Raw genomic sequence first — 26,233 nt, forward strand, 5'->3', positions numbered from 1 at the left:
CCAACAAGGTCCAGCTTGTCCTATGCTATCCTTCCAGGGGCCCCAGTCCCGTCTGCCAGGCCTGTGTGAGAGCAACCGGCCTCTGCTCTGCCCGCCTGCACTTGGTGACTGTGGGGCCTGCAGTGCTGCCCTCCCTCCTGGGCTGCCCATGTCCCAGGCCACAGCTTCTCGGATGTTCCTGTCTCCTGACTCCCACCCCTGCCCCCCAGGGCCCGAGACTTCAGTTCTCAGCCCTTTTAGGTGGCCCCCCCAACCATGACCGCTGACCACCTGAGACCAAACAGCCTTTCCCAGAGGGAGGAAGCAGTGCCTTCACCGTGAGACACAGCTCTCCTAACTTCACTGCCCTGGAACCCTCTTGGGGACCGGGACAGGCTCAACCCTGGGGATCCTGGCACACCTGGGACAGAGGAGGAGGTGCCCAGCCTGCACCCCCACCTGGGAGCCAGCTGCAGGTTTCCCTGTAATGGCCAAGGGTGAGCCCTAGGGCTCAGGGAAAGCATGTGCGTCCTTTGAGGGGACAGGGAAAAACCCTGGGACCCAGGAGCCTGGCCACAGGGGAGGGCCCTATGACCAATAGCCACCCTGAACCAGCTCTATGGTGCCTCTTCTGAGAAAGCCTCTGTGATTACCGTCCCTCTCAGAACGATGAACCTCACCTCCATCCGAGGGTGCAGCTGGGAGAGGACCCTGGGGACTGCTCACCCAACATGAGGGTGACATTTATGGAGCAGGCACTGGGTGATAGACCCAACCCCACCTGCACCACCTCCCTTGGTCCTCAGGACCCTGGGCAGGTCTGGTATTGTCCCCTCCATCTTAAGGGAGGAAAGGGGATGCTAGGATAGTGCCCAGGTCTGCTGATTCCAAGTTTAACCACTGGGCTGCACTGCTCAACCTCACCTCTGCCTGCCTGCAGCACTTTCCAGCTACTTCCTGCTCCTCCTGTCCCATCATTGGTACCTGGGGTGCTGGGCTTTGTCGCCTTGGCCCATTGTGGGCTGTCCTTAGGCACCTGTTTGCTTATTTCACACCGTTATCTAGTCCTTCCCAGCAGCTCCTGGCACCCATGGGGACACCTTCCTGGAGTTGCCCCAGCCACCACTCCACAGAGTGGCTCAGGCCTTCAAAGTCATGGTCCTTTCTGCCAGCTGTCTCCTCTTTCTCCCCCATCCTGTACTGAGACAGTCTGGACTCAACTTACCTCCCGGGCCTCATTGCTCCAGGGATGCCAATGCTGGGGGGCCGAGGGCGTCCATCCCAGCGCTCCTGGGCTCAGCCCTGCTCCAGTGGACAGAGGCAGCTGGGTGGGTGTGAGGATGTCCTGGGAATCTCTGTGGCTGGTCAGCTGGTCCCCGAGCCGTCAGGATCTGTCCAGGGCAGGAGTGAAGCCCTGTCTGGAGGGATCAGGAGGTGATTACCGTGCAGGGCAGCAGGGCCGCGGCCTGCCAGCTCCCGCACTCCCCCGAGCCCACCGGCTGTCACGGCAGCCGGGGCTCCTCACCTCTTCCTGTGCTGGGCTCCACCTCAACCCTCCTTCCTGTCTGATTTCAAAAGCCAACAGCCTTACAGACAAATCAGTGAGCTGTAGCTGCCTCGGGCCAGCTCTCTGGCTTTGTCACCACCCTGTAAGTCAGAGGCAAGGGTGATGCCAGGGTCTTGTTTCAAGGACTGAGTGCCCCTGCAGACCTGATGCTCAGGGGAAAGTGGTCCAACCGAGGCCACAAAGGAAAACAGACTCACCATCAGCAGACCTTTGCTTTTTGGGGGGTGGTAGGGAAACCAGGCAAGCGTGGGGGCATTCAGTGACTTCCTTAAGGCCACACAGCAGGCAGCTGACCTCGCTGGGGCTGGAACTGCGTCCTGCCACTCTAGGCTGGCATGCTCTGATACGGTGTGTGGCCCTCCTCACCCCTTCTTCTAACCGCCCTTGCTTTCCTTCTCTCTAGCACCCAACAGGCACCTTTGCCCCAGCTGTACTCCACAGTGTCTTCCCAACTCAAGGGCCCCCAAGGCAGGTCAGCTGCACCTGAAACAGCAGAATGTGGCAGTTCACTCAGGCCCCTGGAGGTGGACCTCAGCACATGCGCTGCATTGATGGGGAAGGACACAGCCCAGAGTGAACAACATGAGAAAAGTTACAATAGAGGAAAAATACAGGACAGACTCTGGTGACAGGGAGCAAACCACCTCATGTGAAGCCACTGAGAGAAGCAGATGACGAGGTGGGAGCAAAGTGATGGGGCCTCAGATTTTCTCAGTGAGCAGGTGGGAGCCAGCAATGGTTGTAGAGCAGGAGAGTAGTAGGTTCAAGTGCATGTAGCAGCTTGTGTGTGAGGGGAGTTGGGAGGGGGCGGGGCATGTGCTTGTATTAGCCTGTCCTCAAGAGCCGCATGGGTGATGGAGGGGAGGGTACCAAGGCGGCAGATCAGAAGTGCTTCATAGAATGCCATGCTCCCATTCCCCCCTCACTCCCTCTGTCCTTCCATCAGCGCTCGCCAGGTGCTGGGGGGACACACGGTGGCTACCCTGGAGAAGCCTGCTGAGGCTTCAGGCCGGCAGAGTGCAGACTGGCGGCTGCAGCCCTGGCCAGAGGTGCAGCGAAGGCATTTGAGAGCAGGCCGCCCACAGGATGTTGGAAACCACAGGGGCCAGGTGGGTATCTGTCACATGACAGAGGCCAGGAGGCCCCTCTGCTCCTCCCTCCACGGCTCAGGGTCGATGGATCCTGAGCACAAAAGGAAACAGCATCCTCTGTGGGGAATCTCAGGGCACCCCTGAGTCAGCACTGCCCCCCCCCTTTCCTCCCCACCTAGAAGGGATGTCCCATGGCTGGGTAGGGCTGGGCCCCAGGCTCCCTCTGCTGGCTCCTCTAAGAAGTTCGGGGCCTTCTCCTGACTCTCCCGGGGGTTTTCATACGTTTGGGGTGAGGTCTCCCATGCTCGTTCTCACTCTGGGGCTTTCTATCCACCCAGAGTTGTGGTCAGCTGGGCAGGCCCTTCCCAGCTCAGCGAAAACCTGAGGCTTCCTGCCTGCATGGGCCTCTCTGGGGTTGTGCAGACTGCAAGGCCCCCTTGCTGGGGCCCTGCTCAAGCTGGGCTGTGGCTGTCCTTTGATTGCCTTGAGTGACCATGTCCAGGCCGAGGCCAAGCCACAGGAAGCGGGACCGGCCCAGGAGGTCACATCACAGTGAAGCGTGGGTGTCTCTTCGTTTTCGCTGATGGGTGAATGTTCCGCTGCCCTGGAGCTCAGCGCATGTTCTTCCTATGCTGAGTCCCTGTGGCGACTGTCAGAGCTTCTGCACAGGAACGCCTGTGCCTGCTGCCCACCACGAGGCCATGGCCGCTGGCTCCTCCAGGCTCCCTGTGGGTGCTGGGAGAGGGCAGCTCATCATTAGCTCCTTTTCAACCAGTTAGCTGGACCTAATTCTCTAGTTCCTGAGTCAGGTTTAAACCCTCTGTAAAGGTCATGCTTTCCCGGGTGCCGCCTTCTCTGGCTGTGGTGGTTTCTTTTCTTAGTGGCTGGTTTAACCCTCTTTCCTTGCTTTTGCACTGGCCGAGCCATGGCCAAGCCAACTGCTGACCCCTGCTGGCCTCTGGGGACACGCTGCACAGACCTGACGGGCCAAGGTCTTCAGTCCCCAGGCCCACCTTCCCTCCCTTTACCTGCTGGTGGCTTTTTATCAACTTTAACCCCTCCCCCAAAACCTCCTTTTCCACCTGGAGTTGGTAGCGTTCTCCGAGTCAGGACACTGTCCGAGGAGTGAGGCTCCCAGGCCTACCCCGAGGGAGTGCACCCGAAGCTGCATGGTCTCCCCTGCGAGCCAGTGAGCAGGGTAAGGACCCTGGGTCGGCTCCCTCCTTCCTAACTCCACTTCATTTCCCTGACACAGCCCATACTCAGGAGGGGGCATCAAGCCCTTCATACAAGAAATGCATGGTAGCTTCTAGAACAGGCCAGGCTCCATCTTCAGTCTGATCAAAGTGGTGTGATCTGAGCCGAGCTTCCCTCTAGCCGTCTGCCCTTGGGCAGCAGACACGGGGAAGGCTGGGTCCCCTCCGCCTGGTCACAAATCAGGAAACACAGTGTGTGTTCAAGAAGCCCCATTTTGCCTCCCTGAATGCTGCACGCTGCTGAGGCCCAGTTCACAAACCCCCTCTTCCAGGAAGCTGTCCCTTTGGGCCATCTGAGCACTGACCCTCGCAGCTGGCACAGAGGAGAGGCCAGTCTGTCTTCTCCACTAGATGACCGGAAGTGCCGGCCTGTTCCCTTTTCTCCACAGGGCCCAGCACACAGGCCAGAGCAGGCTTCATAAACTCATCCTGTTAAAATGCAGATTCTGACTCAGTGGGTATGGGCGGCCCAAGCCTGCATGTAACAAACCCCGGGCAATGCTGCTGGGCCTCGGCCTCTCCTGGATCATCGAGGGTGGGAGCTCAGCGCCTGCTGAGGGCTCTTAACTGTAGGCGTGTGGGGTTTGGGGTGGGGGCGCAAATGTGTAGATGAATGAGTACCTAAGAACCAGAGGAATGAGCAGCAGGGCCTGGGCTCCGCCTTGAGATGGAGAACAGGCACAGGCCTTCGGCAGACACGGGTGTGGGGGCAGCAGGGGCACTGTGGGTCCCCTCCCCACGGCCCGTTTCCCTCGTTATTTTCTAGAGTACAGTATCCAGAAGGTTTCTATAAAGGCTTTTTGTTTTTATTGCACGATATAAAACGAACTGCACTGTATTTAAAACAGACAAGACGTTCACAAGGACATAGAGACCCAAACTTTTCTTCTTTTCCAGCCCTCACCTGCACTCCACAGGCGGCTACAACACATACTGGTGGAACCAGTTAACAAAGAACATGCTTATTTGGGGGGCTTCAGAGCTGTACTGGGCCTTCTGTATTGTCCAATTCAAAGACTGCTGGTGACAATGACAGGTGTCTGGGCAGGACAGCTGGGCCAGCAGAGCACCTGGGGCCTGGCAGTTCAGGGCCTGTGGACAGCTGGTCTGCTGGTGGAGGCTGGGATTACAGCCCAAGTGCTGAGAAGGAAGACATGGGCAGGGGCAGCCTGGACCCAGACATCCACCTCAGGACACGGACACCTGTGACTGGTGGGCAAAGAGAGTGGAAAACGCAGCTGAATCAGGCCTTGCCCTGGCCAGCTGGCAGTGGCCCACCCCCTTCTGAAACACATGGGGCCCAAGGGGGTTAAAGGGAGACAAACTGTGGGCACCAATGGAGGGAGGGGCCAGGGCCCCTAAATCTAGCAGAAGACACACTCCAAAGGCCACTCTAGGATATGAGGTCAAGAGGAAGCCGATCTGGGTTGGTGCTGCCGTTATTCACAGGGGGAGCGGTGTGGTCAGAAAGCTCAGAAACACTGTGGGGGCCTGGCTGGCTGACGGGGGCTGCAGACCCTCACAGGCTGCTGATGGCCTGGGGTTGGGGGCGGGGGACAGGCCCGCGGGTTCTGACCCCCGTCTTCTTGCTCATGGGCTGCCGTCTCTTCCTCACAGGCTTCGCCTTGCGGGCGGCAGCTGTGGTGAAGGTGATGCACTGGGTGTCCAGGAAGTCCAGCAGCTTCCCCGTGGCCACATGGATGCCTTGATGTTTCAGCTCGGCCTGTAGCTCTGCCAGCTCCAAGGGCTGGTACAGCAGGACCTTGCGGTAGAGGGCTGGCTTGGAGCAGATATAATGCCTCACGGCCTCCTCTGTGGCCGCTACCTGGATGGCCGCCTGTGAAGCACTGACACCCTCCTCGTCCTCCTCAACTTCTCCTGCAGACTCCAAGGCTGCTCCAAAGTCACAGGAAGAACTGAAAAGAACCAGACAATAACACCTAGCAACACCCCTTCTTTCCGGCCTCCACCCCGAGACCAGGAGCCTCTTTGAGGGAAGGAGTGTGTTTCTTTGTCCCCTGCGGAGCCCGGCACATGGACGACCCCCAGGGCAGTAGGAAGCCCCAGGCTGCTGTGTCCCTGGCACTCTAGCTGCAGGCCTGAGCGGGATCGCACCCTCAGCCAGAATCTAATGCCGAGGGCAGCTGTGCTAGGCTGGCCCTGCTTGTGAGAGAGGATGTGGCCCTGTCCTTCCATCTGGTTACCTTTGTGAGCTGCAGGAGCTGTCACTGCTGTCTACAGAGGTGGCCATGGATTCCTGGGAGGCTGGTAGCTGGGTGTCACCATCAGGGCCTGGAGGGCCCTCCTTGGCTGGTGACGTGCTCAGGGCAGGGACCCTTCCACCAGGCTGTGTCTTTTGATGTTGGGGGCCCTTGGTCTTAGCAGGTCCCTTGGACCTTTGGGGAACGGAGCCAGAAGTGGCCTCCAGCTGGGTGCGGCCAGCTGCCCTTGAAGCCTTAGAGGTCTTGGTGGTGTAAGTCTGGCTGCAAGGAGCCTCCAAGGGCACCTGTGAGGACTGGCTCTCTTCCTCAGAGTCTGACTCCAGTATCTGGTGAGTGTACTGGAATATCTCCTTCAGTTTCAGGACCATTTGGCGTTTGGGCAGAGGGCGGACCCCAAACCTGAATGGGAAAACAGATGAACGTCAGCGAAGAGCAAACAGGTATTAACTAATTAAACTAGTGGCTTTATGTAACTGAATCTTAAATGCCTGACTTAAGAGCATTCAGAGGTCGGTATCTATCCCGCATACCCACTGAGCTGACTCAGGAATATTCCAGAAAGGCCATTCCCCCTGAGTTCTGAGTGGTGGTGGTAGCAGTGACCTCCCCAGTGTCCAAGGCAAACAGCAGAATTCATTGGAGTGTGAGTTTTGATGTTCTTTTAAAAAATCAGCTCTCCCTCCTCAAACTGTTAAGGCAAGGGTACCATTCCCATCCACATGGCACATGGAGACCTGCCACCTGATGGGTGACCTGGAGGAGTGTCATTTCTTGGCCCTAAGTCACCTGGGGAACAGTATGTGGAGAGCTGGGAGTCACGCACGCCCCCCCACCAGCCAGAGGCTCCTGCCACCAGAGCCCAGGGTGCTGTCCTGCTCCCCACTTCACTAAGCCTGGACATAGGTGCAGGAGGGAGGGTCTGCTCAGAGCAAGCTTTCCAGAACAACACCAACCTGTCCAGTTCTTTCTTCAGCACCGGGGTCTCCATGATGGAATACCTTGGCATTGGGGTTATGGGCACTTTGGGGGGCAAGTTCTTCTTCCGGTTAGCACCTTCTGGGTAGAACAAAAGAAACATACGTTTCAGCACGAGGGCCCTGGATTTGCCTCTTCTGACCCTGATAGTGTCACTTAGAGAAGTGCTGCCCTCGCTCCAGGACAGCAGGGATGTCCACCCTTCACTGTTTGACTCTGGAGTCACATCTTCCCATTGGAAAGCATCACACAGCACGCGGTGAGGGCCACGGGCTTATGTGGTGCTGATGCTGTGAAGAGCTCGAAAGCAGGTAGGCAGTTGCCAGGGGCTGGGGTGAAGGGGCAGTGGGGCGACTGCTAATGGGATGGGATTTATTTTGGGGTGATGAAAACCTCCTGGAATTAGACAGTTGTAGAATACTGTACTAAAAAGCCATTGAATAGTACATTTGAAAGGGTGAATTTTATGATATGTGAATAACATCTCAATAATGCTGTTATTAAAAAAAATCAGTATTTTAAAGACAACTTAGGGACAACTTAAGTACATCTGGACTTTGGTTCTTATCCTGTTTATGAGCATGGAGTCCTTTGAGATGCGAATGAAAACAACAGGATCTGTCTTGTGAAAAATGCACAAGATTCTTTATATCATTTCAGAGAGTTTGTGACCCTCATGAATCTCCCCTCAGATTCTGACTAAGGTCCCCTGGTCTCAGGTCTCCTGCAGCGGTTCTCACACACCACCTCGGAACCTGTTAGAAATGCAAAATCTTGGTTACACAGCAGACCTCCTGAAGCAGCAGCTCTGGGGTAGAGACCGGCCACGTGTGTTTTAAGAAGCTCTGCAGGCAATTCTGACGCCCACTCAAGGCTGAAAGCACTGGTTAGTGATGCCCAGCTGGTCTAAGATTTTAGGGGGACATGAAATGGCAGGACACAGGCAGATGCTCTGCCCATAGGCTCTGCTTCCCTGTCACCAGTCACGGCTCAGTGTCGCCTGGTCCCTTCCCAGACTCTCCCTGGATCAGTCCAGCTGGAGGGGATAGCGGTGGGGCAGCAGCACCTCAAGGGGCCGACACCAACACCGGGGGCCTTGATTTTCCCCTGTGACTGAAATGAGCTGGGAAGTGGGGTCCCTCCACCAGTGGGGCCGATAAGGCTCACAGCAGACCTCCCACACTCACCCCATCTGGTCTTTTAATTGAGATGAAATTCACGTAACAAAATTTTAAAGTGAACAGTAGCACTTAGCACATTCAGTGTTGTGCAACCACCACATCTTTCTAGTTCTAAAACATTTCATCCCCCAAAGAAAGTTCCATGCTCGTCACTCCCTGTTCTCCTCCCCCCAAGCCCCTGGTGATCACTCATCTACTTTCTGTCTCTATGGCTTTGTCCATCTGAATGTTTCATATAAAAGGAATCATATAATACGTGGTGGCCTTTTGTGTCTGGCTTCTTTCACTGAGCAGCATGTTTTCAAGGTTCATTCTGCTGTATCTGTGTCAGTGCTTTATTCCTTCGTATGGCTGAATAATATTCCACTGTATGTATGTATGGACCACATTTCTTTATCCACTTATCAGCTGATGGACATTTGGGTTGTTTCCACCTTTTGGCTGTTGTGAATATTGCTGCTGTGAACATTTGTGTACAGGAGTCCTGACCTCAAATCCTTTGAATGTATACGTAGGAGTGGAATTGCCTGGTGGTAATGGCAATTCTGTGTTTGACTACTTGAGGAACCACACGTTTGCTCTTAAGGTGCACCTGAGGTGCCTATCACAGCCTCTCGGGAGGTGCTGGTCCACTATTCTGGAGCGGAGCCACAGACAGGGATCTTGAACAAGTACCCAGGCGAGCCACAGGATCCAGGCAGGTTTAGGAAGCCCTGACTTACTGGCTAAGGAGTATATGTTTGACAGCAGGCCGATCCTCCCCAACCGTGGAGTGGGGTCAGGCAGGCAAGGGGAGGGCTGGCCACGGGTCAGCAGGCCCTTTAGCATCACTGCCCCGCGCTGTCGTTACGACCCTCCACGCCCCTTAGCGTAAAACAGTGTAAAAGACAACACCCTCCCATTACTCACTTGGCGTCTGTAACTCTTGCAGTTTCTGGGCTCCATCCGCGCTCGGTGTCTGGGGCAGAGGAGGAGCCTCTGGGGGCTTCTGTTCTTCTCCATCCCAATCCTCCCACAGAGCTGAGTTCAGAAAGCTCAGCCTGCTGCTCCCAGGGGAGCTGGCCCCAGGGGATTTCTCTTGAGGCTTCCTCTGGCCAGTGCAGCTTCCTCGGATGGGGGTGGTGCCCAGCAGTGCTGGGGAGCGGCAGTCACCGCTGTCCGGGGCTCCCTCCACCCTACTGCCAGGGCTACTGGTGCTCAGGGGGCCGGTCCACTCGAGGTTCAGGTGGTCGATCGGAATTGGTGAGAGGGGCTCCACGTGCCAACACCAATTGTCGGCTGGAATCGGGGGGTCACTATCCGGCAGGGGGATGTTGCTCGCCTTCCGGGAGGCTACCTCCTGCTCCTCCTCACTGTCCTCAACCTCCACCACTTCACTCGCAGTGGCCTGAACCCCTGGGCTCGGCGCAGGCGGCGGGTGCCTCTGGAACTGCCCAGTGAGGTCAGCGAGGCCTCCTGAGCCGGGACGGGGAGCCAGAGGAGAAAAGTACTGGTGGCATCTGGGGTGGGGACTGGACGGGCTTCTGCAGACCTGCCTTCTGCTGTTAGGGCTTCCGGGAGCGATGGGGCCCAGGAGTGAGGATGATGTCTGAGGCACGATGACCGAAAACTTACTCATGGCTTCCAGTTCACCCCTGTTCTCTAACAGGGCCCTGGGCTTGGGCTGAGCCAGTGGGTCTGCTGAAGGCCTGGACCTGAGGCCTGTGATTTGGGTCTGCGATGAACAGTCGCGGCTTCTGCTAGCCAGTGGGGTGGCAGGCACCAGCCACGAGGTATCTGTCGTGCTGTCCTCGTCGCCACTGATCTTGGGGTCGCAGAACAGTTGGGGGGTCCCTCTGCCCCCGACAGAGCCCCGGTTCCCCAGCGGTCCCTCCACCTCCTGCTGTAGCGTGGGCTCTCTTCCTGGTGGGCTTTGGGAAGGTTCCTGCTCTGCATCGAGGTCGATGATGGAGAACAGCTCAGAGGACTTGGTGCTAACTTCAAGAACTTTCCTTTCTTCCGAGGGACCATTCAAACCTGACTTTATTTTGATTTGTTCCAGCTCCAGCTCTTCATCTGAATCCAATAAAAGGATAACCTCATCTTCTCTGTTCACGCTGGATGGAGAGTTCTGAGACCTGGCACTCAAGCAGCCAGGTTCTGACTGGGTTAGATCCATGGGTGGTGACTTTTCTGGGGAGATCAGGACCCCTTTATCTCTGTGTTCCAGCACAGAACTACACTCCTTGTCTTTCTGGCCTGGATCCTTATGTGACATGGGAAGGCTTCTGGCCCTCTTTGGCTTCAGTGATGAGTTCTGGGAGGCCACCCTGGAAGCTGTGCCCTGCAACTGGGGTGTTGGCAGGGACAGGCCTCTGGTGTGACGAGAACGAAGATGTGGCCCGCAGGGACTCCTGCCTTGATGGGGCTGTGATGGGAAGAAGGGTGAGTGTGAGGGAGGTGCCTGCTGGCGAGCAGGGGGATGGGAACTCTCTATCTCCCTTTCCCATACGGTGCAGTTTCCTTCCTTGCGATCACTTGTCATCTGGGAGGGTTCAGGGTATCCGGCTTGAGGCGATGAAAAGGACTGTTCATCATCATCAACATCAACTGAGCACAAAAAGGTGCTTTCCTGCTTCTCTGCCTGACCCCGGGCAGGGCTGGAAGAGTAGGGAAGAGCCAGTGCTTCCTCTGGGGACTCTGCGTTCTCCTCCCTGTCCAAACCCCGGTCCCCGGGGGACAGGAGCGTGGACTGTCTCATGTTTTTCCATTTGTCTGGGGCCTCATCTCTTCCTTGCCCAGATGATTCCATCTGCTCTGCATTTTCTGACTGTTCTTTATTGTGAACGCTTGTGAGGATTCCCTCAGAAACTGGACCGTCCTCCCTGAGCTGGTCAGCTTCTTCCTCCATCGCTGGAGCTTTCTCCCACTGGAGCAGCTTTCGCTGAGTAGCTGCAAATTCATAAATTTCTTCCATCTCTGCCTCATTCACCTTTTCTCTGTCTTCTTCTCGGCCCTCGGATTTCAGCAGAGCCTCTGCTTCCTCCTCCTCACCCCGCCACACCGACCGCAGGAGTTCTTGGAAAGTCTCCACTCTGCTTTCACAATCCTCGTCTTCCTGCTCCTTCTGCTGTCCACCCTCTGCATCCATCAGGACGGGCACCTGTTCGCACAGGTGAACAAGCTCAGTCACGCCAAACCTGCAATGGGAAAGCCATGCGTCACCCCACCCTGCGCAGAGGCGGCAGCTGGGTGTCCAGGTGCGGGAGGCTTGGGGCAGGAGCCCTCACGGGGAGGACGGCCATGACTCACCCTGGCCTTTCCCCTGCTCCCCTACGGAGACGGTTCCCGTGCTCATGCCCAGCTATGCCCCAGGCTGCTCAGTTCTAGAAACAGAGCCTTCAAGGAGGGCCACTAACCCTGCTGTGCAGGCCCAAGTGCAGGCTGAGGGGCGATGGCAGGGATGGGTGGTGCTGTGACCGGGAGAGCACCCAAAGCGCTGTGACTGATGCAAACCGGGACACCCAAACCTGTCACGGGTCAGCCAGGCCTAGGGCCACACCAGCCTGCCACCTGCTTGACGGCTCTGTGGTCTAATTGGTACCTTTGAAACTCCAGAGGCTGAGCCCATCCTTCCCAATAATGCACCTGAGAAATGAACAAGGTTTCATCCCAGAGGCCGTCGAGGCTTATCAGGAAGTAAAACACCTATTTTTGCTGAGCTACCTGCCACCTCTCCTGAGATACTGGTGTGGACAAACCAGGTAGGTGCAAATTCATGGGAGTTAGATCAAGCATCCTACTCACTTCCATTTTCTGGGACTTGGGAAAGGACAGCTGTTGTTCAGCTTTGGTGGCAGAACCACCAAGGAGTGGCAGTGTTTGGGGGCTGAGGTTGGGACCACCCTCTCATCACGCCCAGGGATCGAAAGCCACGAGGCCCTCCTCAGCCGGCACTTGGCTCTCCTGCAAGTGTTCATTCTGGCCAGACTTCCAGTCAATACACCCCGTTCAAGGTCACCACCGGGTATAAACGGGGGATTAAAAGGTACAGGAAGGACTCAGCCCTGACCTTCCCACGGGCCACCAACCAGATAATCCTTGTCAGTTAATGTCAAAAGCTGTGAAGTAAATGGGAAGAACAATCCGGACCTGTGGGCCAGAGAGCTCAGGTCAGGGGCCAGGTGGGGAGTAAGGGCAGTGTCCGCAGCATAGAGGTAACGCAGGAACACCCGGGCGGCCTCAGCGCTGACGTCACTCAGCAGAACGCGCTGGGTCCTCATGTCACCATCTTCTATTGCAAAGAAGCCTTCACTGTTTACCTGAGGGAGAAACGCATGCAGAAGAGTTACCGATCGGACAGTCGTGACTTGGGGCAAAACAGACCTCAGGGAGGTTCTGGGAGCCTCTGAGCTTGTCCCAGGACAGGTATTAGCCAGTGTCGCTCCATTTAGTTGGCCAGGAATTCTGCAGGTTAGGCCACAAAACTTGTCTGTTTCCAAAATCAAGTCAGTGATAGATGCTCAAGAACCCAGTCAGTCCCCTCTTGACAGGCATATCAAAGGCACTAGAACTTTCTGACGAGACTGACAGCAGTTTCTGGGATTCCTGCAATGCGATGTTCAAGTCAAATGCACAATGGCACAGAAATGTCGCAGTAGCTCGAGCTTAACAAGGTTGATTGTAACACTTTACAATTATGCAAATAGAGGAAAAGGAAACAATTCTGGGGAGAAAAGGATATTTATTCAACAGAACAAGAAATCTGATATTTCCCAAAGCTCATCTCCTCATAGAGCTTCCTGACCTCAAACCTGTCTTCTCCATGGAAGCATAACCTTGATGGCAACAGAGGAAGAACATTCCAGGGCAGTGGGAGGAGAGCCGGGGTTGGGGGAGGAAAGGGGGCAGGAAGACAGAGGGAGAGGCAGGGCACAGAGGGAAGAAGAGGGGAGGAGGGAGAGGAGGGGGGAGGGAAGGGGGTGGGGAGGCAGCTTGACCGCACACTTACGTGCTGCATGAGAAGTGGGCATCGGGCATAGAGCACAAACTTGTGGGCATAAAGCACCTCCCCACCGTCCATCTGAAACTGGACGTCGCTGAGGTGTGGGTTGTTGACCATGGCACCGAAGTCGGCCACCAGCAAACCGAGGGCGAGCTGAAATGAGAGGGGGAGGGCGGCCACTGCCACCTGTCACCCACCTAACTGTGCAGGCCCAACTGACGGGGTGCAGGTGGCCAGTCAGGGCCTCGTGCTGCTCCCCACAAGGTCCAATGTTGGGCTCCACCTTTAAGTTACCTTTAGGCCCTCAGGGACACAGAACAGCAAAACCCAGTCCTTTCTAAAAATCTCCATCACACCTAATTCCCTGGCCTAAATGGGAGCCCCAGCCCATGGAGAGGTGTGCTTGACGGCAGCATCAGCACCTGCTGAGGGCTCCATGGGCCAGGCGGTGTGCGGCCCCACAGGAAGCTACCAGCCTAGCCTGCCGTGACAGATGGGACCTGAGCCCAAGCAGTTACAGGGCAGGCCGAGGAGCTCTGTGTCCCTCTCTGACACGTGCCACGTCTCTAGGGAGACCTTGGTGAGAAGTGCTTGGCTGATACCAATGCACTCACGGGATGACACCCACCCTAAGGAAAACCCAGCTTCTAACCCAATTCGTCACCAACACAGAACACAAACTATTAGCTGGAGGCCTCCAGGACTCACACATGAGGGCACAGCAAGTCCTGAACGAGTGAATGGAACTTTGAGAGATGGATGCACAGAGCCGTCGGCTGAAGTGAGGCACCCTCACCGAGCAGGGGTGCTCCCCAGGCCCCAGGACAGAGCAGGCTCCCAGGGCCAGGCTACTGAGGTGCCCCAGGGTTCAGCAACAAAAGGGACAACTGCCTCATGGCAAAGACCCGCTCAGTTCAAAGCCCATCAAGGGGATCAGTGGACTCGAGCAGGGGCCTGGAGGCTGGCAGTGAGCTGGCAGCACTGAACACACAACAAGCCCTTCGGCCAAGACCATGGATGGAGCCGGGACAGGGCCAGACATTCTTACCGAAGCCTGGCTGCTCCTCTCCGGGCACTTCTCCTTGTCTGGCAGGACAAACCCAGTCAGTGGAAGGCTGCTGGGCGACAAGTCCATTCCTGAGAGGAGGATTCGCAGGTTAAAAGAACAGCACCTCCTGGCAACATCAACCACCAGGGAAAGAGCATCACCTGGGCTGACCCGAGGACGTCTTTATGGAAAACGAACTGCCCACAGACCACCTGCACCACCACCCCCTCCCAACAGAGAGGGACTCGGGAGAGAAAGAGCTGAAATCAGCCCTCATGACCACTCGTTCTGGCAAAAGGCTCTGTCCTTGGTCAAAGTTGAAGGAAGACTGTGACAAACTCACCTAAATCACATTTACCTTTGAGGAAAAATGAAAGCACCTAGTGAGACTACATTCTCCCTGTCACATGGGGATAAGCCTGGCAACATCGGATCTGAGCAGCTCTCACTGCCCTGGTCCCAGGGAGAATAGGCCCCAGTGGCCAGTGTCTCACCTGTGGCCCCTCCTGAGCCGGCCGGGCCCCCACTGCAGGGCCACGGGCTGGCGCTCAGCCCCTCTCCTGCCAAGTCCAGGAGGTCCTGCAGGGCCTGATGCTCCCTCTGGCTGGCGGAGGGCGCTGGGCTCAGGGGGCTATGGCCCACAGGGCAGGTGCCATGGACGGCAAGGGGTGTTTGCATGCCAGGCTCTGGCTTCTCAGGCAGCTCCAGTGGCAGTGTGGGCTCCTGTGTGAGGCCCTGAAAGAAGTGGGAGAGCCAGAGTGAGCGTGCGGCCACCACAGCAGGCTCCCCAAGGGTGTGAGCCCCAGCCCAGAGCGACCCTGGGAAGCTTGTCACCATTGCCACCTGTCAGCAGGCTCATCTGTCACGGCAGAGGCCATGCCTGTGGCCTCCACATCTGCAGAAGGGTTCCCAGGGCCCCCGCCCTCCTAGTATCGTCTGAATTGCTTCAAGCGGGTGAGTACCAATTCCAGACACCTGCATAGGCCAGTCTGGTTCCTGCCCCCCATCACAAGCAGGTCATACGCGGTCCGGGAGAAGGCCCTGGGACTCTGCATTTTAAACTCTCCAGGAACATAACACACTTGGGAGCCAGTGGTCTCCCTGTTCCTACCAGGGGAACCATCTGGTTGCTGCAAAGAAAACACGCTAGACCACACACGATGCTCCTTGGCTTCCCCCCCGCCCCATCTTCCTCCAACTTTCTGCCGCCACCCTCTCTCCTGAGCCCACCCGTGCCAGCTCGGAAGGGAGCACACCTCGGCGGGCCACTGGGGCACCAGGGGAGGGACCAGGCTGGCCGTGTAGAAGGATTCCAGAGCCCAGGCCCCGGTCAGGGCGCTGCCCTCCCACAGAAAGTTCTGCTTTCCTCCAGGTGATCGAAGACCCCGCCTGCTCTTTTCCAGCTCTTCCTTAAAAATTCTGCTCGCAGGAAGCGGTGGCGTGCCAGACAGCTCCAGCTCCTCTGCCAAGAGCTGGGCCACGCGATCCTCCATCTGTCTCCCTGTGGTCTCCACGTCCTGGACTAACAACTGCGGGGGCGTAACGGGGGCTTTCTTCTTGCGACTTTTCTTCTTTAGAGCTAAACAGAAGCAACACGGAGTCATCCTCCCCCCCCCGAGACCTCCAGCTGCTCCTTTAGCGGCTGCCGTGCGGCGAGGCTCCCCCGGCACCACCCTTGACCACACGTACCTGCTCCCGGTCTCGTCCTCTCAGAAAAAGCGTTTCCCAGCCTGAGTGCCGCCGGCACAGCTTTCTGCTCCATCTCGGACCGGGACAGAGCCATGGCCACCAGCAGGTCCTCGGACGGCGCCTCGGGCTTGGCGACCTTCCGCCTCTTCTGCGGCTCCTTCTTGGCAGTGGCTCCCTTCCGCTTCAGACCTCCAGCGTGATCCCTGAGGCTTAAAAGGCAGCCACACCGAAAGGTTAGTGAGGCTAGAGATGCGAGCACTTCCTGTTCTGAGGTGGTCCCCACTGGACCCCAGAAGGCTCACCCTTTCTCCTTGGTAGGGGGCGCGAGAGAAAAGGGATAAATGTGCAAACAGAAGCATCAACGGCTTCTGTACTCAGTCACTGCGCTCACTCTGTGCCTCACGTGAGCTCGCCTGATCCTGGGCCATGAGTTCAGCACAGTCCAGACACGGGAGGGTCTGGGTCCTTCCAGGTGATGCTGCCCAGCAGGGTTCTTGGCAGACACACAAAGCCGACAGCAGCACCCGCATACCCCAGCCATGGCCAAACCCTTCTGGTGGAGTCAGCTCCCCGGATTCCACCCACTTCTACCCATCCATACCTCAGATGCCCTGAGGCGGACCCGGCCACATTGGCCGTGAAAAGATTCCTTCCCTCCTGCAGGGGCCCTAGGGTGGCACCTCTGCCCAAGACCTGAAAGGCCTCCCAGGTTAGGCCACCAATGTGGTCAGCTGACTCAGAGGTCAACGTGCAACATGTCATTTGGGTTGGAGGATATTTATTTAAAGGACTTGCTGGCTGGAGAGAACCTACACTGCCTGGTGAATTCCAACAGTCTGGGCGAGAGGTGGGAGGTAAAGGTGAGACAGATGGAGATTACAGACCCAGGACCACCTTCCCTGCACCTCAGGGCAGTGTGCAGGAAGCACCTCTGATTTGGGTAAAAGCTCGTGCTTTCCGCCGGGCCAGGGATGGCTCCGGAATCGCAGGTATCACCTCAGAGATCTCAGCGAGCCCTAATTCAGTTCCAAACTCCTGGGAACCCTGCACGATAACCACAGCCTCCAAGAGGGGAAGAAGCCACCCTAACCTCCAGGCCCTGCTGGCAGCTGCTGCAGACTGTACCTCGGCCCAGCGGGCAGGGCCTGGGCTGAGGTGAAAGCACGCGAGGGGTGCAGGAGCAAGTGGGGTGCTCTCACCAGCATGTGTGCCCTGGCTGGGGAGCTCTGACTACCCCAGAGTCAAAACGCTCTGGGCTGGGCCGTATGGCAGGCAAGGCTCTTCATTTGCTGTGGTTTTCTACTCTAACAACCTTCCAGAAGGACCCACACACTTCTTGGAGGTATTTAAAAAGCAGATATATTTTATCTGAGTAGGTAGCTTCAGTCTAGTCCTGCCAAAAGGCAAGCAATAGCTTAGATGACATCTATTCTAAGGACTTAAGGCTGCTGAATCTGTGATGCTAGTGTTGATGTGCTAAAATATGGACAGGCTTGCAGCTAAGAATCGACCACCCAGTCTCAGCACTGGCCCCCTTCAGAGGCCCATCAGCTGCGTGCAAGGCAATGGCTGGAACAAACAGAGCCACTGCCCTCAGCCTTCCCTTTGCCCTCAAGAGCTGCCGAGAGAAAGAAGTCCCGAACCTATAGAAGTCCAGGGCCCGTGCTACTCTGTTCCCTGTAACACTGGGACCTACCCAGGCATCCACAGCGGCAGAGGCGATGTGGAGGGAAGCAACCCTCTGCCACTTGTTTGCCTGTGGTTTGCATGCCAAGCACTTGTTTCTGGGTATCAGCAAGGCCTCCTATTCAAACACTTAAGCATTTAATTCATGCAAAAAAATTGGCCTATGGTTCTGTCTTATCAACTTGTTGAGCTATGCTGAGTAATCTTACATTAATAGTATGAAAATCGGACTACACTGAGCTGGAAGCCATGCTGTACCCCACACGAAATGGATGAGGTGAAGAGAATTATTGAATTCTTAGCTGCTCAGGATGGTGGGGATGGGAAAATCTCAGGAAGGCCCTCGTGGAAACCAGTCCAATCCAACTGGTCCATTTCAAAGCCTCCGACGATAGAGATCTGTCCCCTCCTCAGTCCCTGTGGAGACTATGCCCAATTTCCTCCCAAAATATTTAATCTCCAGAATCAGAGAGGGCTCTGTTGTCCTCCAACACTACAAAAGGCCTTTTCTCTTTTTTTTTTTTAAACAAATCAGAGTACTTTGATTTTTCTTCCTTTTCATCTGACTCACCTTGATGCCAGTTTGCCAGAGGCCCCCTCGGGCTGAGCTGTCTGCAGCCGCACGGCCTGGAGCAGGAGCTGCGGGCCAACCTCCATCTTCACTGCACACTGTTTCAAGTGACTGATTCTGCTCTTTGGGGTGAGAAATGGCTTGCCGCAAATTGGGCATTCAGGGATCTGAGGCACAGAAGGTCTCAGTGCCTTTTCAGCCTCGTCCAAGCACCTGGAGGAAGACAGCAAAGGTAGAAGAACCACCCTCCCTGGTAATATGATCGTAGATAGGGATTCATGTCAGCGTGGACGTGCTGTGGGACAAAGCCTGTTCCCCCTGAGCTGATCCCTCCACACAGCCTACAGTCAGCCTCCAGACATTGAATTCAGGTTTCTGTTAGCAAAGGTGTCTGAAGAAAGCAAGGATACACTAAACATAGAGTCATGGGAGTAACCATATGGCACAGTGATTCTACTCCTAAGTATATGCCCCAAAGAGTTGAAAGCAGATACTCAAGGGACTTCCCTGGTGGTCCCAATGCAGGGGGCCTGGGTTCCATCCCTGGCTGGGGAACTAAGATCCCACATGCCGCAACTAGGCCCACGTGCTGCAACTAGAGAAGCCCAAGTGCCACAACGAAGAGCCCACACAGCCAAAATAAATAAATACATTAAAAAAAACAAAAAAACAACAGATACTTAAGCAAATACATGGAAAGCATGTTCACAGCAGCTCTATTCATAAAACCCAAAAGGTGGAGACAGATGTCCACCAATGGATGAATGAATAAACGAGATGTGGTCCATCCATACAGTGGAATATTATCTAACCTTAAAAAGGAGAAAAGCACTGACACAGCTACAACATGGATGACCCTTGCCAACACTCTGCTGAGTGAAGGAAGCCAGACACAAAAGGCCATATATTGTGTGAGTCCACTAATGTCCTGAACGGGCAAATCCACAGAGACATAAGGCAGATCAGTGGTTGCCAGGGGCTGAAGAAAAGAGGGAAATGGGGGTGCCTGCTTAATGGGTCTGGGGTTTCTTTTGGGGGTGACGAGATATTATAAAATTGACTGTGGGGACTTCCCTGGTGGCACAGTGGTTAAGAATCCGCCTGCCAATGCAGGGGACACGGGTTCGAGCCCTGGTCTGGGAAGATCCCACATGCCGCGGAGCAACTAAGCCCGTGTGCCGCAACTACTGAGCCTGCACTCTAGAGCCCGCAAGCCACAACTACTGAGCCCATGTGCCACAACCACTGAAGCCCGCATGTCCAGAGCTCATGCTCTGCAACGAGAAGCCACCGCAATGAGAAGCCCGTGCACCACAACGAAGAGTAGCCCCTGCTCACTGCAACTGGAGAAAGCCCGTGCACAGCAACAATGACCCAACGCAGCCAAAAATAAATAAATAAATAAATCTACAGGAAAAAAAAATTGTGGTGATGGCTGCACAACTCTGTCAATATATTAAGTAAACACGATTTTATTGTTCACTTTAAATGGGTGAATTGTATGGTATACGAATTATATCTCAATAAAGCTGTTTAAAAAGAAAAGCAAGGACAGATTGACACTGATACTGAGGTACTATCTCAAGATTCCCACCATGGCCACAGGAGCCCCGGAGCTGGTCACACCCATGGGAGAGGTGACCGCAGACAGGTGACGGCCGAGCTGCTCCTACCGGTTCACGTGCTGCTCCCTCCGTGTCACGGTCATAGCCGAGAGGTTCTTTTGACAGATCTGGCAAAAGAACAACCCCTTCTCCTCCAGGCTGTCGTTGTGTGCGGATGCCCGTTCTAGCCCAAACTCATGCTGGAGGGCCAAGGCCACTGCAGCGTCGCTTTCTGTGGCAGGGAGCCTGGGCCCAGACCCTGTGGAGGCACAAGGACCCATGAGGACCAGCTTATCCTCAGATGTCGAGGAGCACGGACACTGGGCGTATCGTGAGGAATCCAGACCTGGGCACCACTTGGCTCATGCGTGGCCCCATCCAGGGAGACTGGACACCTAGTGGGTCCCTGAGAAGGGTACTCCTTAAACTTTAACAGGTACAGGGACCCCCAGAAAGCTGGTTAAAATGCAGGTCCGGAGGCTGGCACTCTGGGGGCCCAGGTGGAGCCTGAGATTCTGCATTTCTGACAACTCCAAGGCGAGGCTGATGCTGCTGGTCCAGGACCATTCTCTGAGCATCAAGGTACTAAAGAACTTGCCTTTCTTTTCCCATCTCTGCTAAAGTCAGCAACCCTGGGCATTCCAGGTTTATAAGGCTTCTATTCCAAAAAATCTAAGTTTTCTCTTCAAAGCTCAACCTTTCCTACTACTCTGACTTTTTCTTGCCCATCCCAGAAGAACCAGGTCAGAGTGAAATGCCATTCTCGGTTTTTGTCTGCATCAGACCAGAGGATGGACTGACTCTAATCTTGAGATGGCTCTCAAGGTGGTCATGCCCACTGCTGTGGCCCTCTGTCACATCTGACGTTGCTGGAGCAGACCCTCGGCACTCATGAGGGATATGCCCTGAGAACAAAGCCAGAAAAGCATCATACTTCATTTTGGTCCTATGTTTTTTTTAAACAAAGAAATGGTTTATCTCTCCTGAGTATTCCTGGGTATGATGTGATGATTTATGGAAACAACTGAGTCGCATGTACGGCAGGTGCTGGGCTTACGCACTGGCTGAGTGACTCCTCTGCACCCCTTGGTGCCACGTGGACCAAGGACCAACGCCACAGCAGATGTCACATCGCTATGTCACCTGCATGGACCTTTGGGGTAGCCTGAGAATCCTCAGTAATCCTGAGGTGAAATCTGCAGGTACAGTACCAGGAGACTATGTATTCACTAGCCGTAAGTCTGTTAATACAGTTTCTTTCTATTTCTTTTCCTTTTGTATATTTTCACCAGGGATGAAAATTCCTATTGTTTAGGGGATAAAGTGTAGTACCACCTGACATTACAAGCCTCAAGAGGTGGTGTAACATGCAGTGCATGGCACTTCCCTGCAGGAAAAGGTTAAATGACAGCAGGAGGAAACAAGCAAATCCAGAAAAGGGGGAATTTTCAAAGACAATTGTCCTGGACTTTTCAAGAAGTTAGTATTGTGAAAAAACAAGGACAAGACTAGGGGACTGGTCTACAGTCTAGACCAGAGAGACTACTGAGCCACAGCCACATGTGTGTGACAAATCCTCATTCAGAAAGAGAAGGAGTCCAGCTACAGAAGCTATCCTTGGGACAACCAGGGAAATCTGAATGTGAACTGATACCAGGCAGTGTTATGGAATCACTTGTGTTTATGGTATTGTGATTATATAGGAGAATCTAGGAGTGAAGCATCATGATGTCTATAACTTGCTTTCATATGGTACAGAAGAAACGTATATTTATAGAGACATAAAAAAATGTATGGCAAAATGTTGACAATTGTTAAATATAGGTTGAGGGCATAGGGACTTCATTGTAATATATTTTTCTGACTTTTATGAATGGGAAAATTTTGTAATAAAAAGTCAAAATAAAAAAAGAGGAAGTGGTACCTTGTCAAAGAAGCTAAGTGAGAAATGACCCAAGGGACCCTCTGTTCTCTGGTGAGACAGAGTGGCAAAGGTAGAGCGCCACCCCCAGCAGAGACGCAATGAACACGGGCTCCTTCCTGACTCCCTTCCCCGAAAGTCAACCCTGTTGGGAAGACAGAGGACTCCCATCATACCGTTCCCTGCCATCATCTCTTGAGGGCCCTTTGGGACGTTTTCTTCAAGTGCAGCCTCTAGGGAGCACCCTTCTGAACCATGTTTCAAACGCTCAGGGTCTGCTCTCTTGAACTGCTGCATTCGCTGTAGCACCAGCTCTGCCGCCCGGGGTTTGGAGGGACTGGGCACCATCGCAGTCAGACAGGAAGGAGGGGGCTGGGAGCGGCTGTCAGGAGCGGCCTCTGGCAAGGAGGAAAACATTCATATGCATCAGTTCTAGCCGGAGGAACCAAAGACTCTTCCAAAGTTTCAAACACCTCAAGTTTCAAAGGGGTGCTTTACTGACTAGTTTAGGTTTAAGTCTTTTTTCTTTTTTTTTCCCCGGTATGCGGGCCTCTTACTGTTGTGGCCTCTCCCGTTGCGGAGCACAGGCTCCGGATGCGCAGGCTCAGTGGCCATGGCTCACAGGCCCAGCCGCTAGACCGAGGCACGAACCCGTGTCCCCTGCATCAGCAGGCGGACTCTCAACCACTGCGCCACCAGGGAAGCCCTAGGTTTAACTCTTAAGTGTGAATAGTACTGATTGTTTTTTGGTAACCTCACTGTTTGTGGTAATATAAATACCCCTGTCATAAATATCTATGACAGGAGGAGGCATGGGGAGTGACTGCTATTGAACATGGGGTTTATTTCTGAGGTGGTGAACATGTTCTAAAATTAAGTAGGGGGGATGGTTGCACAACTCTGTGAATATACTAAAATCACTGAGCCATACACTTTAAAAGGGTAAATTTTATAGAATGTGAATTGTATCCCTATAAATCTGTTATTAAAGAAATATTAATGACAAACACTTATATCTTTCTAGGTCAGAAGTTTTCCTTTAACTTGGTGTCTGTAGATGACCTCCGGGGGGGATCCACGAAGCCCCTGAAGTTATATGTCAATTTTGCAGGTGTGTTCGGGGGTGCAGTGTTCTGGGGGAAATCAAGCATAGCTTTAACTAGACTCTCAAAGGGAGCATGAAGGACCAGTAATGTTTCAGCAACATTAACGAAGCCTTACAACAGTTTCTTTACCACCACTGCACTGGGAGGTCATGCTGACCACATATTATTTAAGATCAGGAAGTGAAGGTGAGAAAAATTTAGAAACAGAACTCAGGAGCCCAAAGATCTTGTGCTGTATTATATATGCAAGGCTGGTTTTCAGTTCTGCATGAAGAATGTATGCTAAGCATATGGTTTAGTACACCAAGGGCAGCAGGATAAGACAGCTGCTTTAAACCAACAAACCAAAAAAAAAGAAGAAGAAAAAGCAAAGAACAAAAGGTGCTTGGAGGAGAAAGGAAGGACGAGAATATTCTCCTGGGACTCAAACCCACACGGCACCCTCGTTCTACCTTTCAGCAGCCTAACCAAACTGGCTGGCCCACTGCAACTTAACCACTTTGGAATGAACTCAAGAAAGTGAGAGAAAAAAAAAAAAAAAGGAAGTGAGAGAAGCAGCATTATTTTCATGTTCATGTAACTCATGTCAACTGCGTGATGTAAACATTAATAGGAAACTGAAAGAGAAGAGGGTCCCAAATATATCATGTAGAAAATTCACACGGGTTATATTTTTTATGACTATTGTTTAAAACAGGAGTTGGCAAACTACAGTCCTCGGGCTGGCTGCCTGTTTTTGTTAAGTGAAGTTTTGCTGGAACACAGCCCATTCTATTACATACTGTCATAGGGAGTTGAGTAGTTTGCGACAGAGACTGTACAGCCTGCAAAGCCAAAAAAATTTACTAGCTGGCCCTTTTCAGAAAGTTTTCCGACCCCTGGTTTAAAATAGTACAAATCACCTCTGGTTTCCTCTCTGGAAAAGTTTTGGCAGCTGTTTCAGCTGGTTACCTGTCTGGGTGCTCCATGCACTGTCCTGGAGCACAGCAGAAGCATGCACGCCTCCCTCCCCATTTTCAGGGGGAGCCGGTTCACTCTCTGGCCACTTGGGTGCCCCTTGCTTTTGAGTCCGCAGGACCTGGCTGCCAGAGCGAGTTTTCCTCTCAGCGGGGCCTTGAAGGGTTTTGCTCTTGGAAGCAGGTGGTTTGGCCCTTTTCAGTTTGCTTCTTATCTGGATGCGGTCTGAGGCCTTTTGTGTCTTCCTTTCCCCCGACACTTCCTTGGGGCCATTCTTTTTCACCCTTTGGAAAAAGCTGGCACAGAGTTCCTTAAAGTCATCGTCTGACTCATCCATCATCTGACGGGTTTGAAGGCTTTCAGGCTGGTCTTCGGAGGAGTGAGGGTCAATCTGGGGGCATGTGGACAGATGAGAAAGTGAACCCGAGTGTGAGCCTAGCCAGGCCTCGTTCGTACTCGCAGCTTCATTATGGCTCCTCTCTACTTCTCACTGAGGTACCTGGAGAGTCTGCACAATTGAGCAGGAAGTACTGCTCCCCACTGCCATAATGATTTAAAATGTCTTTCTTCAAATTGAACCTATGTTAAACAGCACGTTTAAAGCTTACCTTTATTAAAGTTCACAGCTGAGAGCTTCTGTTGTCCAGTAGATGCCTCTGAGAGAGAGTACATGTGACCTTGGTGCTCAGGTGATTCTCCAAGATCTCCATGGTGATAAAGCACATTTGATTCATTTAATTTTTCACTCGTGGAAAACCAAAAGCATCCAAGTGTAACTAGACAGATATTGTCATTTTATGCCATTTCTTCCAGGACGGTACAAGAGCATGTGGGGTATGAGAAAAGTCTCCAGAGGAACAATACCCCTGTCAAATAATCAGCTATAGCCTGGTTAGCACAAACTAACTGTCCTACAGGCTACCACAATACAACAGGGGAGAGGGATCTAAAAACCTGTCAAAGCATGTTCTTCCACAGGCAGAAAAATGTGTGCATCTTGGAAGAGTATAGTTTTATTGAAGCCTAGGGAATAAATCCCATGAAGAGCAGTCACCACAGAAACAAGATGGCCCCGGAATCCAGAAAAACTATCTCTTAGGCCTGTGCTGGTCCAAGGCCTCCAGCTCTCAGAGGCTCTATCAGCAAGCAATGTAATGAGAGAGAAAAAGAGAGAATATGCACTTGAACGCTCACGAAGAAACAAAAGATAGGAACATAGCAGGCTCTCTTTCACTGATACAACCAATTTTTCTAAATCAGAAATAGGTCACTTTTCATCCATTCTCGCACCCCAGCAACTCTTCTAACCCAGGTGACTAGAATGCTCCTCATATGCAAAGGTTGGGCCTTATGGGCATGATTATTTATATTGGTGCAGTTTAGTGGAGTTCAGAAATCAAAACTGAATAACCCAGTGGTAGAAAGTTCATTTCAAATACCATAATGAAATCTCCACTGTCCAAGTAATCCAATTAATCACCTGGTTTTCCAAAGCTGGGCAGACATACATACCTAAAATCTACTTTTCATGGCTGGCTCATTCTCATCTTACATCTCCTTAGAGAAGCTTGCTCTCTGTCTTTATCTAAGCGAACCCTCTCCACTCCCATTATTTTCTGTCATTACACACTGTTTTCACAATGGTACTTATCACAAGTTATAATCACATGTAATAGATTTATTGAATGCTTACTGTATGCAGGCAGTGGTCCCAAGTGCTTTACAAGTCTAACTCGTTTGATACTTACAACTTTACTGGGTACAATCTATTGATGCCCTTTCTTTACAGCAAGGAACCAGGCACAAGAATGAGGAACTGACTCAAGTTGACACAGCTTTTCAAGTGGCAGGGCTGGGATCAAATCCAGGCAGTGTGGTTCCAGGGCATCAGCTCTTATATTTTTATTCATTTACTTGTTATCTGTTCCCTACTAAGCTCAAAACTTCAGGAGGGCACACACTCATCTCTATTTTGTATTCTCTTTGGCTGACAAGGTGCATGACTTGTAATAAGTGCTCGATAGTTATCTGTTGAATTAATTAACTGCAAATAGTTTGGTACAATAGGGAGCGAAGAGGAAAGTGGTGAGAGAGAAGACTGCAGGGAGAATCCGTGTCCGAGCGCCTGGGACGTTAGGCCAAGCAAACTGTTGGATGTCGGAGCTAGAACAAACTCCACTCTCCACACTGCCCTGAGTCGCCACATCTCTGCCAATACTACTTTAAAACGGTGCATCTCCTATAGGTGCTCAATCAGTATCTGCTGAAGGAAGTAATGGATCCTACGAGACGGCAAGTTTCCAGAGGGCTGGGGACTGTGTACCTACCGCGGCCGGGCTCACCGCAGACGCTGAAAAAAAGAACGGGCAGGTGCGGGGCTGACCCCCCGCCTCGCC

At 53.5% G+C, this 26,233-nt stretch overlaps 1 protein-coding gene and 1 long non-coding RNA gene across 3 annotated transcripts; one reads left to right on the plus strand and one right to left on the minus strand.

Moving 5' to 3' along the window:
- Positions 1 to 1,964: 1,964 nt before the first annotated feature.
- LOC307197859 lies at positions 1,965 to 5,606 on the plus strand. The gene is made up of 3 exons (XR_013831525.1): positions 1,965 to 2,225; positions 2,493 to 2,655; positions 5,511 to 5,606. It is a non-coding gene; the product is annotated as an uncharacterized lncRNA (long non-coding RNA).
- On the minus strand, positions 4,711 to 26,175 carry SLX4 (SLX4 structure-specific endonuclease subunit). 2 transcript variants are annotated; one of them, XM_079944318.1, is made up of 16 exons: positions 26,165 to 26,175; positions 24,446 to 24,541; positions 23,832 to 24,228; positions 21,951 to 22,172; positions 19,923 to 20,112; positions 18,250 to 18,462; positions 15,993 to 16,201; positions 15,560 to 15,882; positions 14,798 to 15,038; positions 14,304 to 14,392; positions 13,262 to 13,408; positions 12,403 to 12,572; positions 9,181 to 11,450; positions 7,069 to 7,171; positions 6,098 to 6,514; positions 4,711 to 5,809 (listed from the first exon to the last, which is right to left on the minus strand). In XM_079944318.1, exons 3-16 carry the CDS (start codon positions 24,175 to 24,177, stop codon positions 5,413 to 5,415), a joined length of 5,337 nt encoding a protein of 1,778 aa, XP_079800444.1. In that variant the 5' UTR covers positions 24,178 to 24,228; positions 24,446 to 24,541; positions 26,165 to 26,175; the 3' UTR covers positions 4,711 to 5,412. The 2 variants fall into 2 exon arrangements, with proteins under 2 accessions (XP_079800444.1, XP_079800443.1); XM_079944317.1 differs by lacking the exon at positions 26,165 to 26,175 and having other exon boundaries at positions 24,446 to 25,377.
- Between the last annotated feature and the right edge of the window lie 58 nt (positions 26,176 to 26,233).

Source organism: Stenella coeruleoalba, assembly GCF_951394435.1.
Source record: "Stenella coeruleoalba genome assembly, chromosome: 15".
Classification (NCBI taxonomy): Eukaryota; Metazoa; Chordata; class Mammalia; order Artiodactyla; family Delphinidae; genus Stenella; species Stenella coeruleoalba.

Bases quoted from the DNA above. Each gene is read 5' to 3' on its own strand.
- SLX4 (XM_079944318.1), bottom strand. From the start codon at position 24,177: ATGATGGATGAGTCAGACGATGACTTTAAGGAACTCTGTGCCAGCTTT. The intron at 13,409-14,303 runs GTAAGAATGTCT...CTCTCATTTCAG, and splicing joins AGAGGAGCAGCCAGGCTTCG to CTCGCCCTCGGTTTGCTGGT. The intron at 11,451-12,402 runs GTCCGGATTGTT...TTCCCATTGCAG, and splicing joins CTGAGCTCTCTGGCCCACAG to GTTTGGCGTGACTGAGCTTG.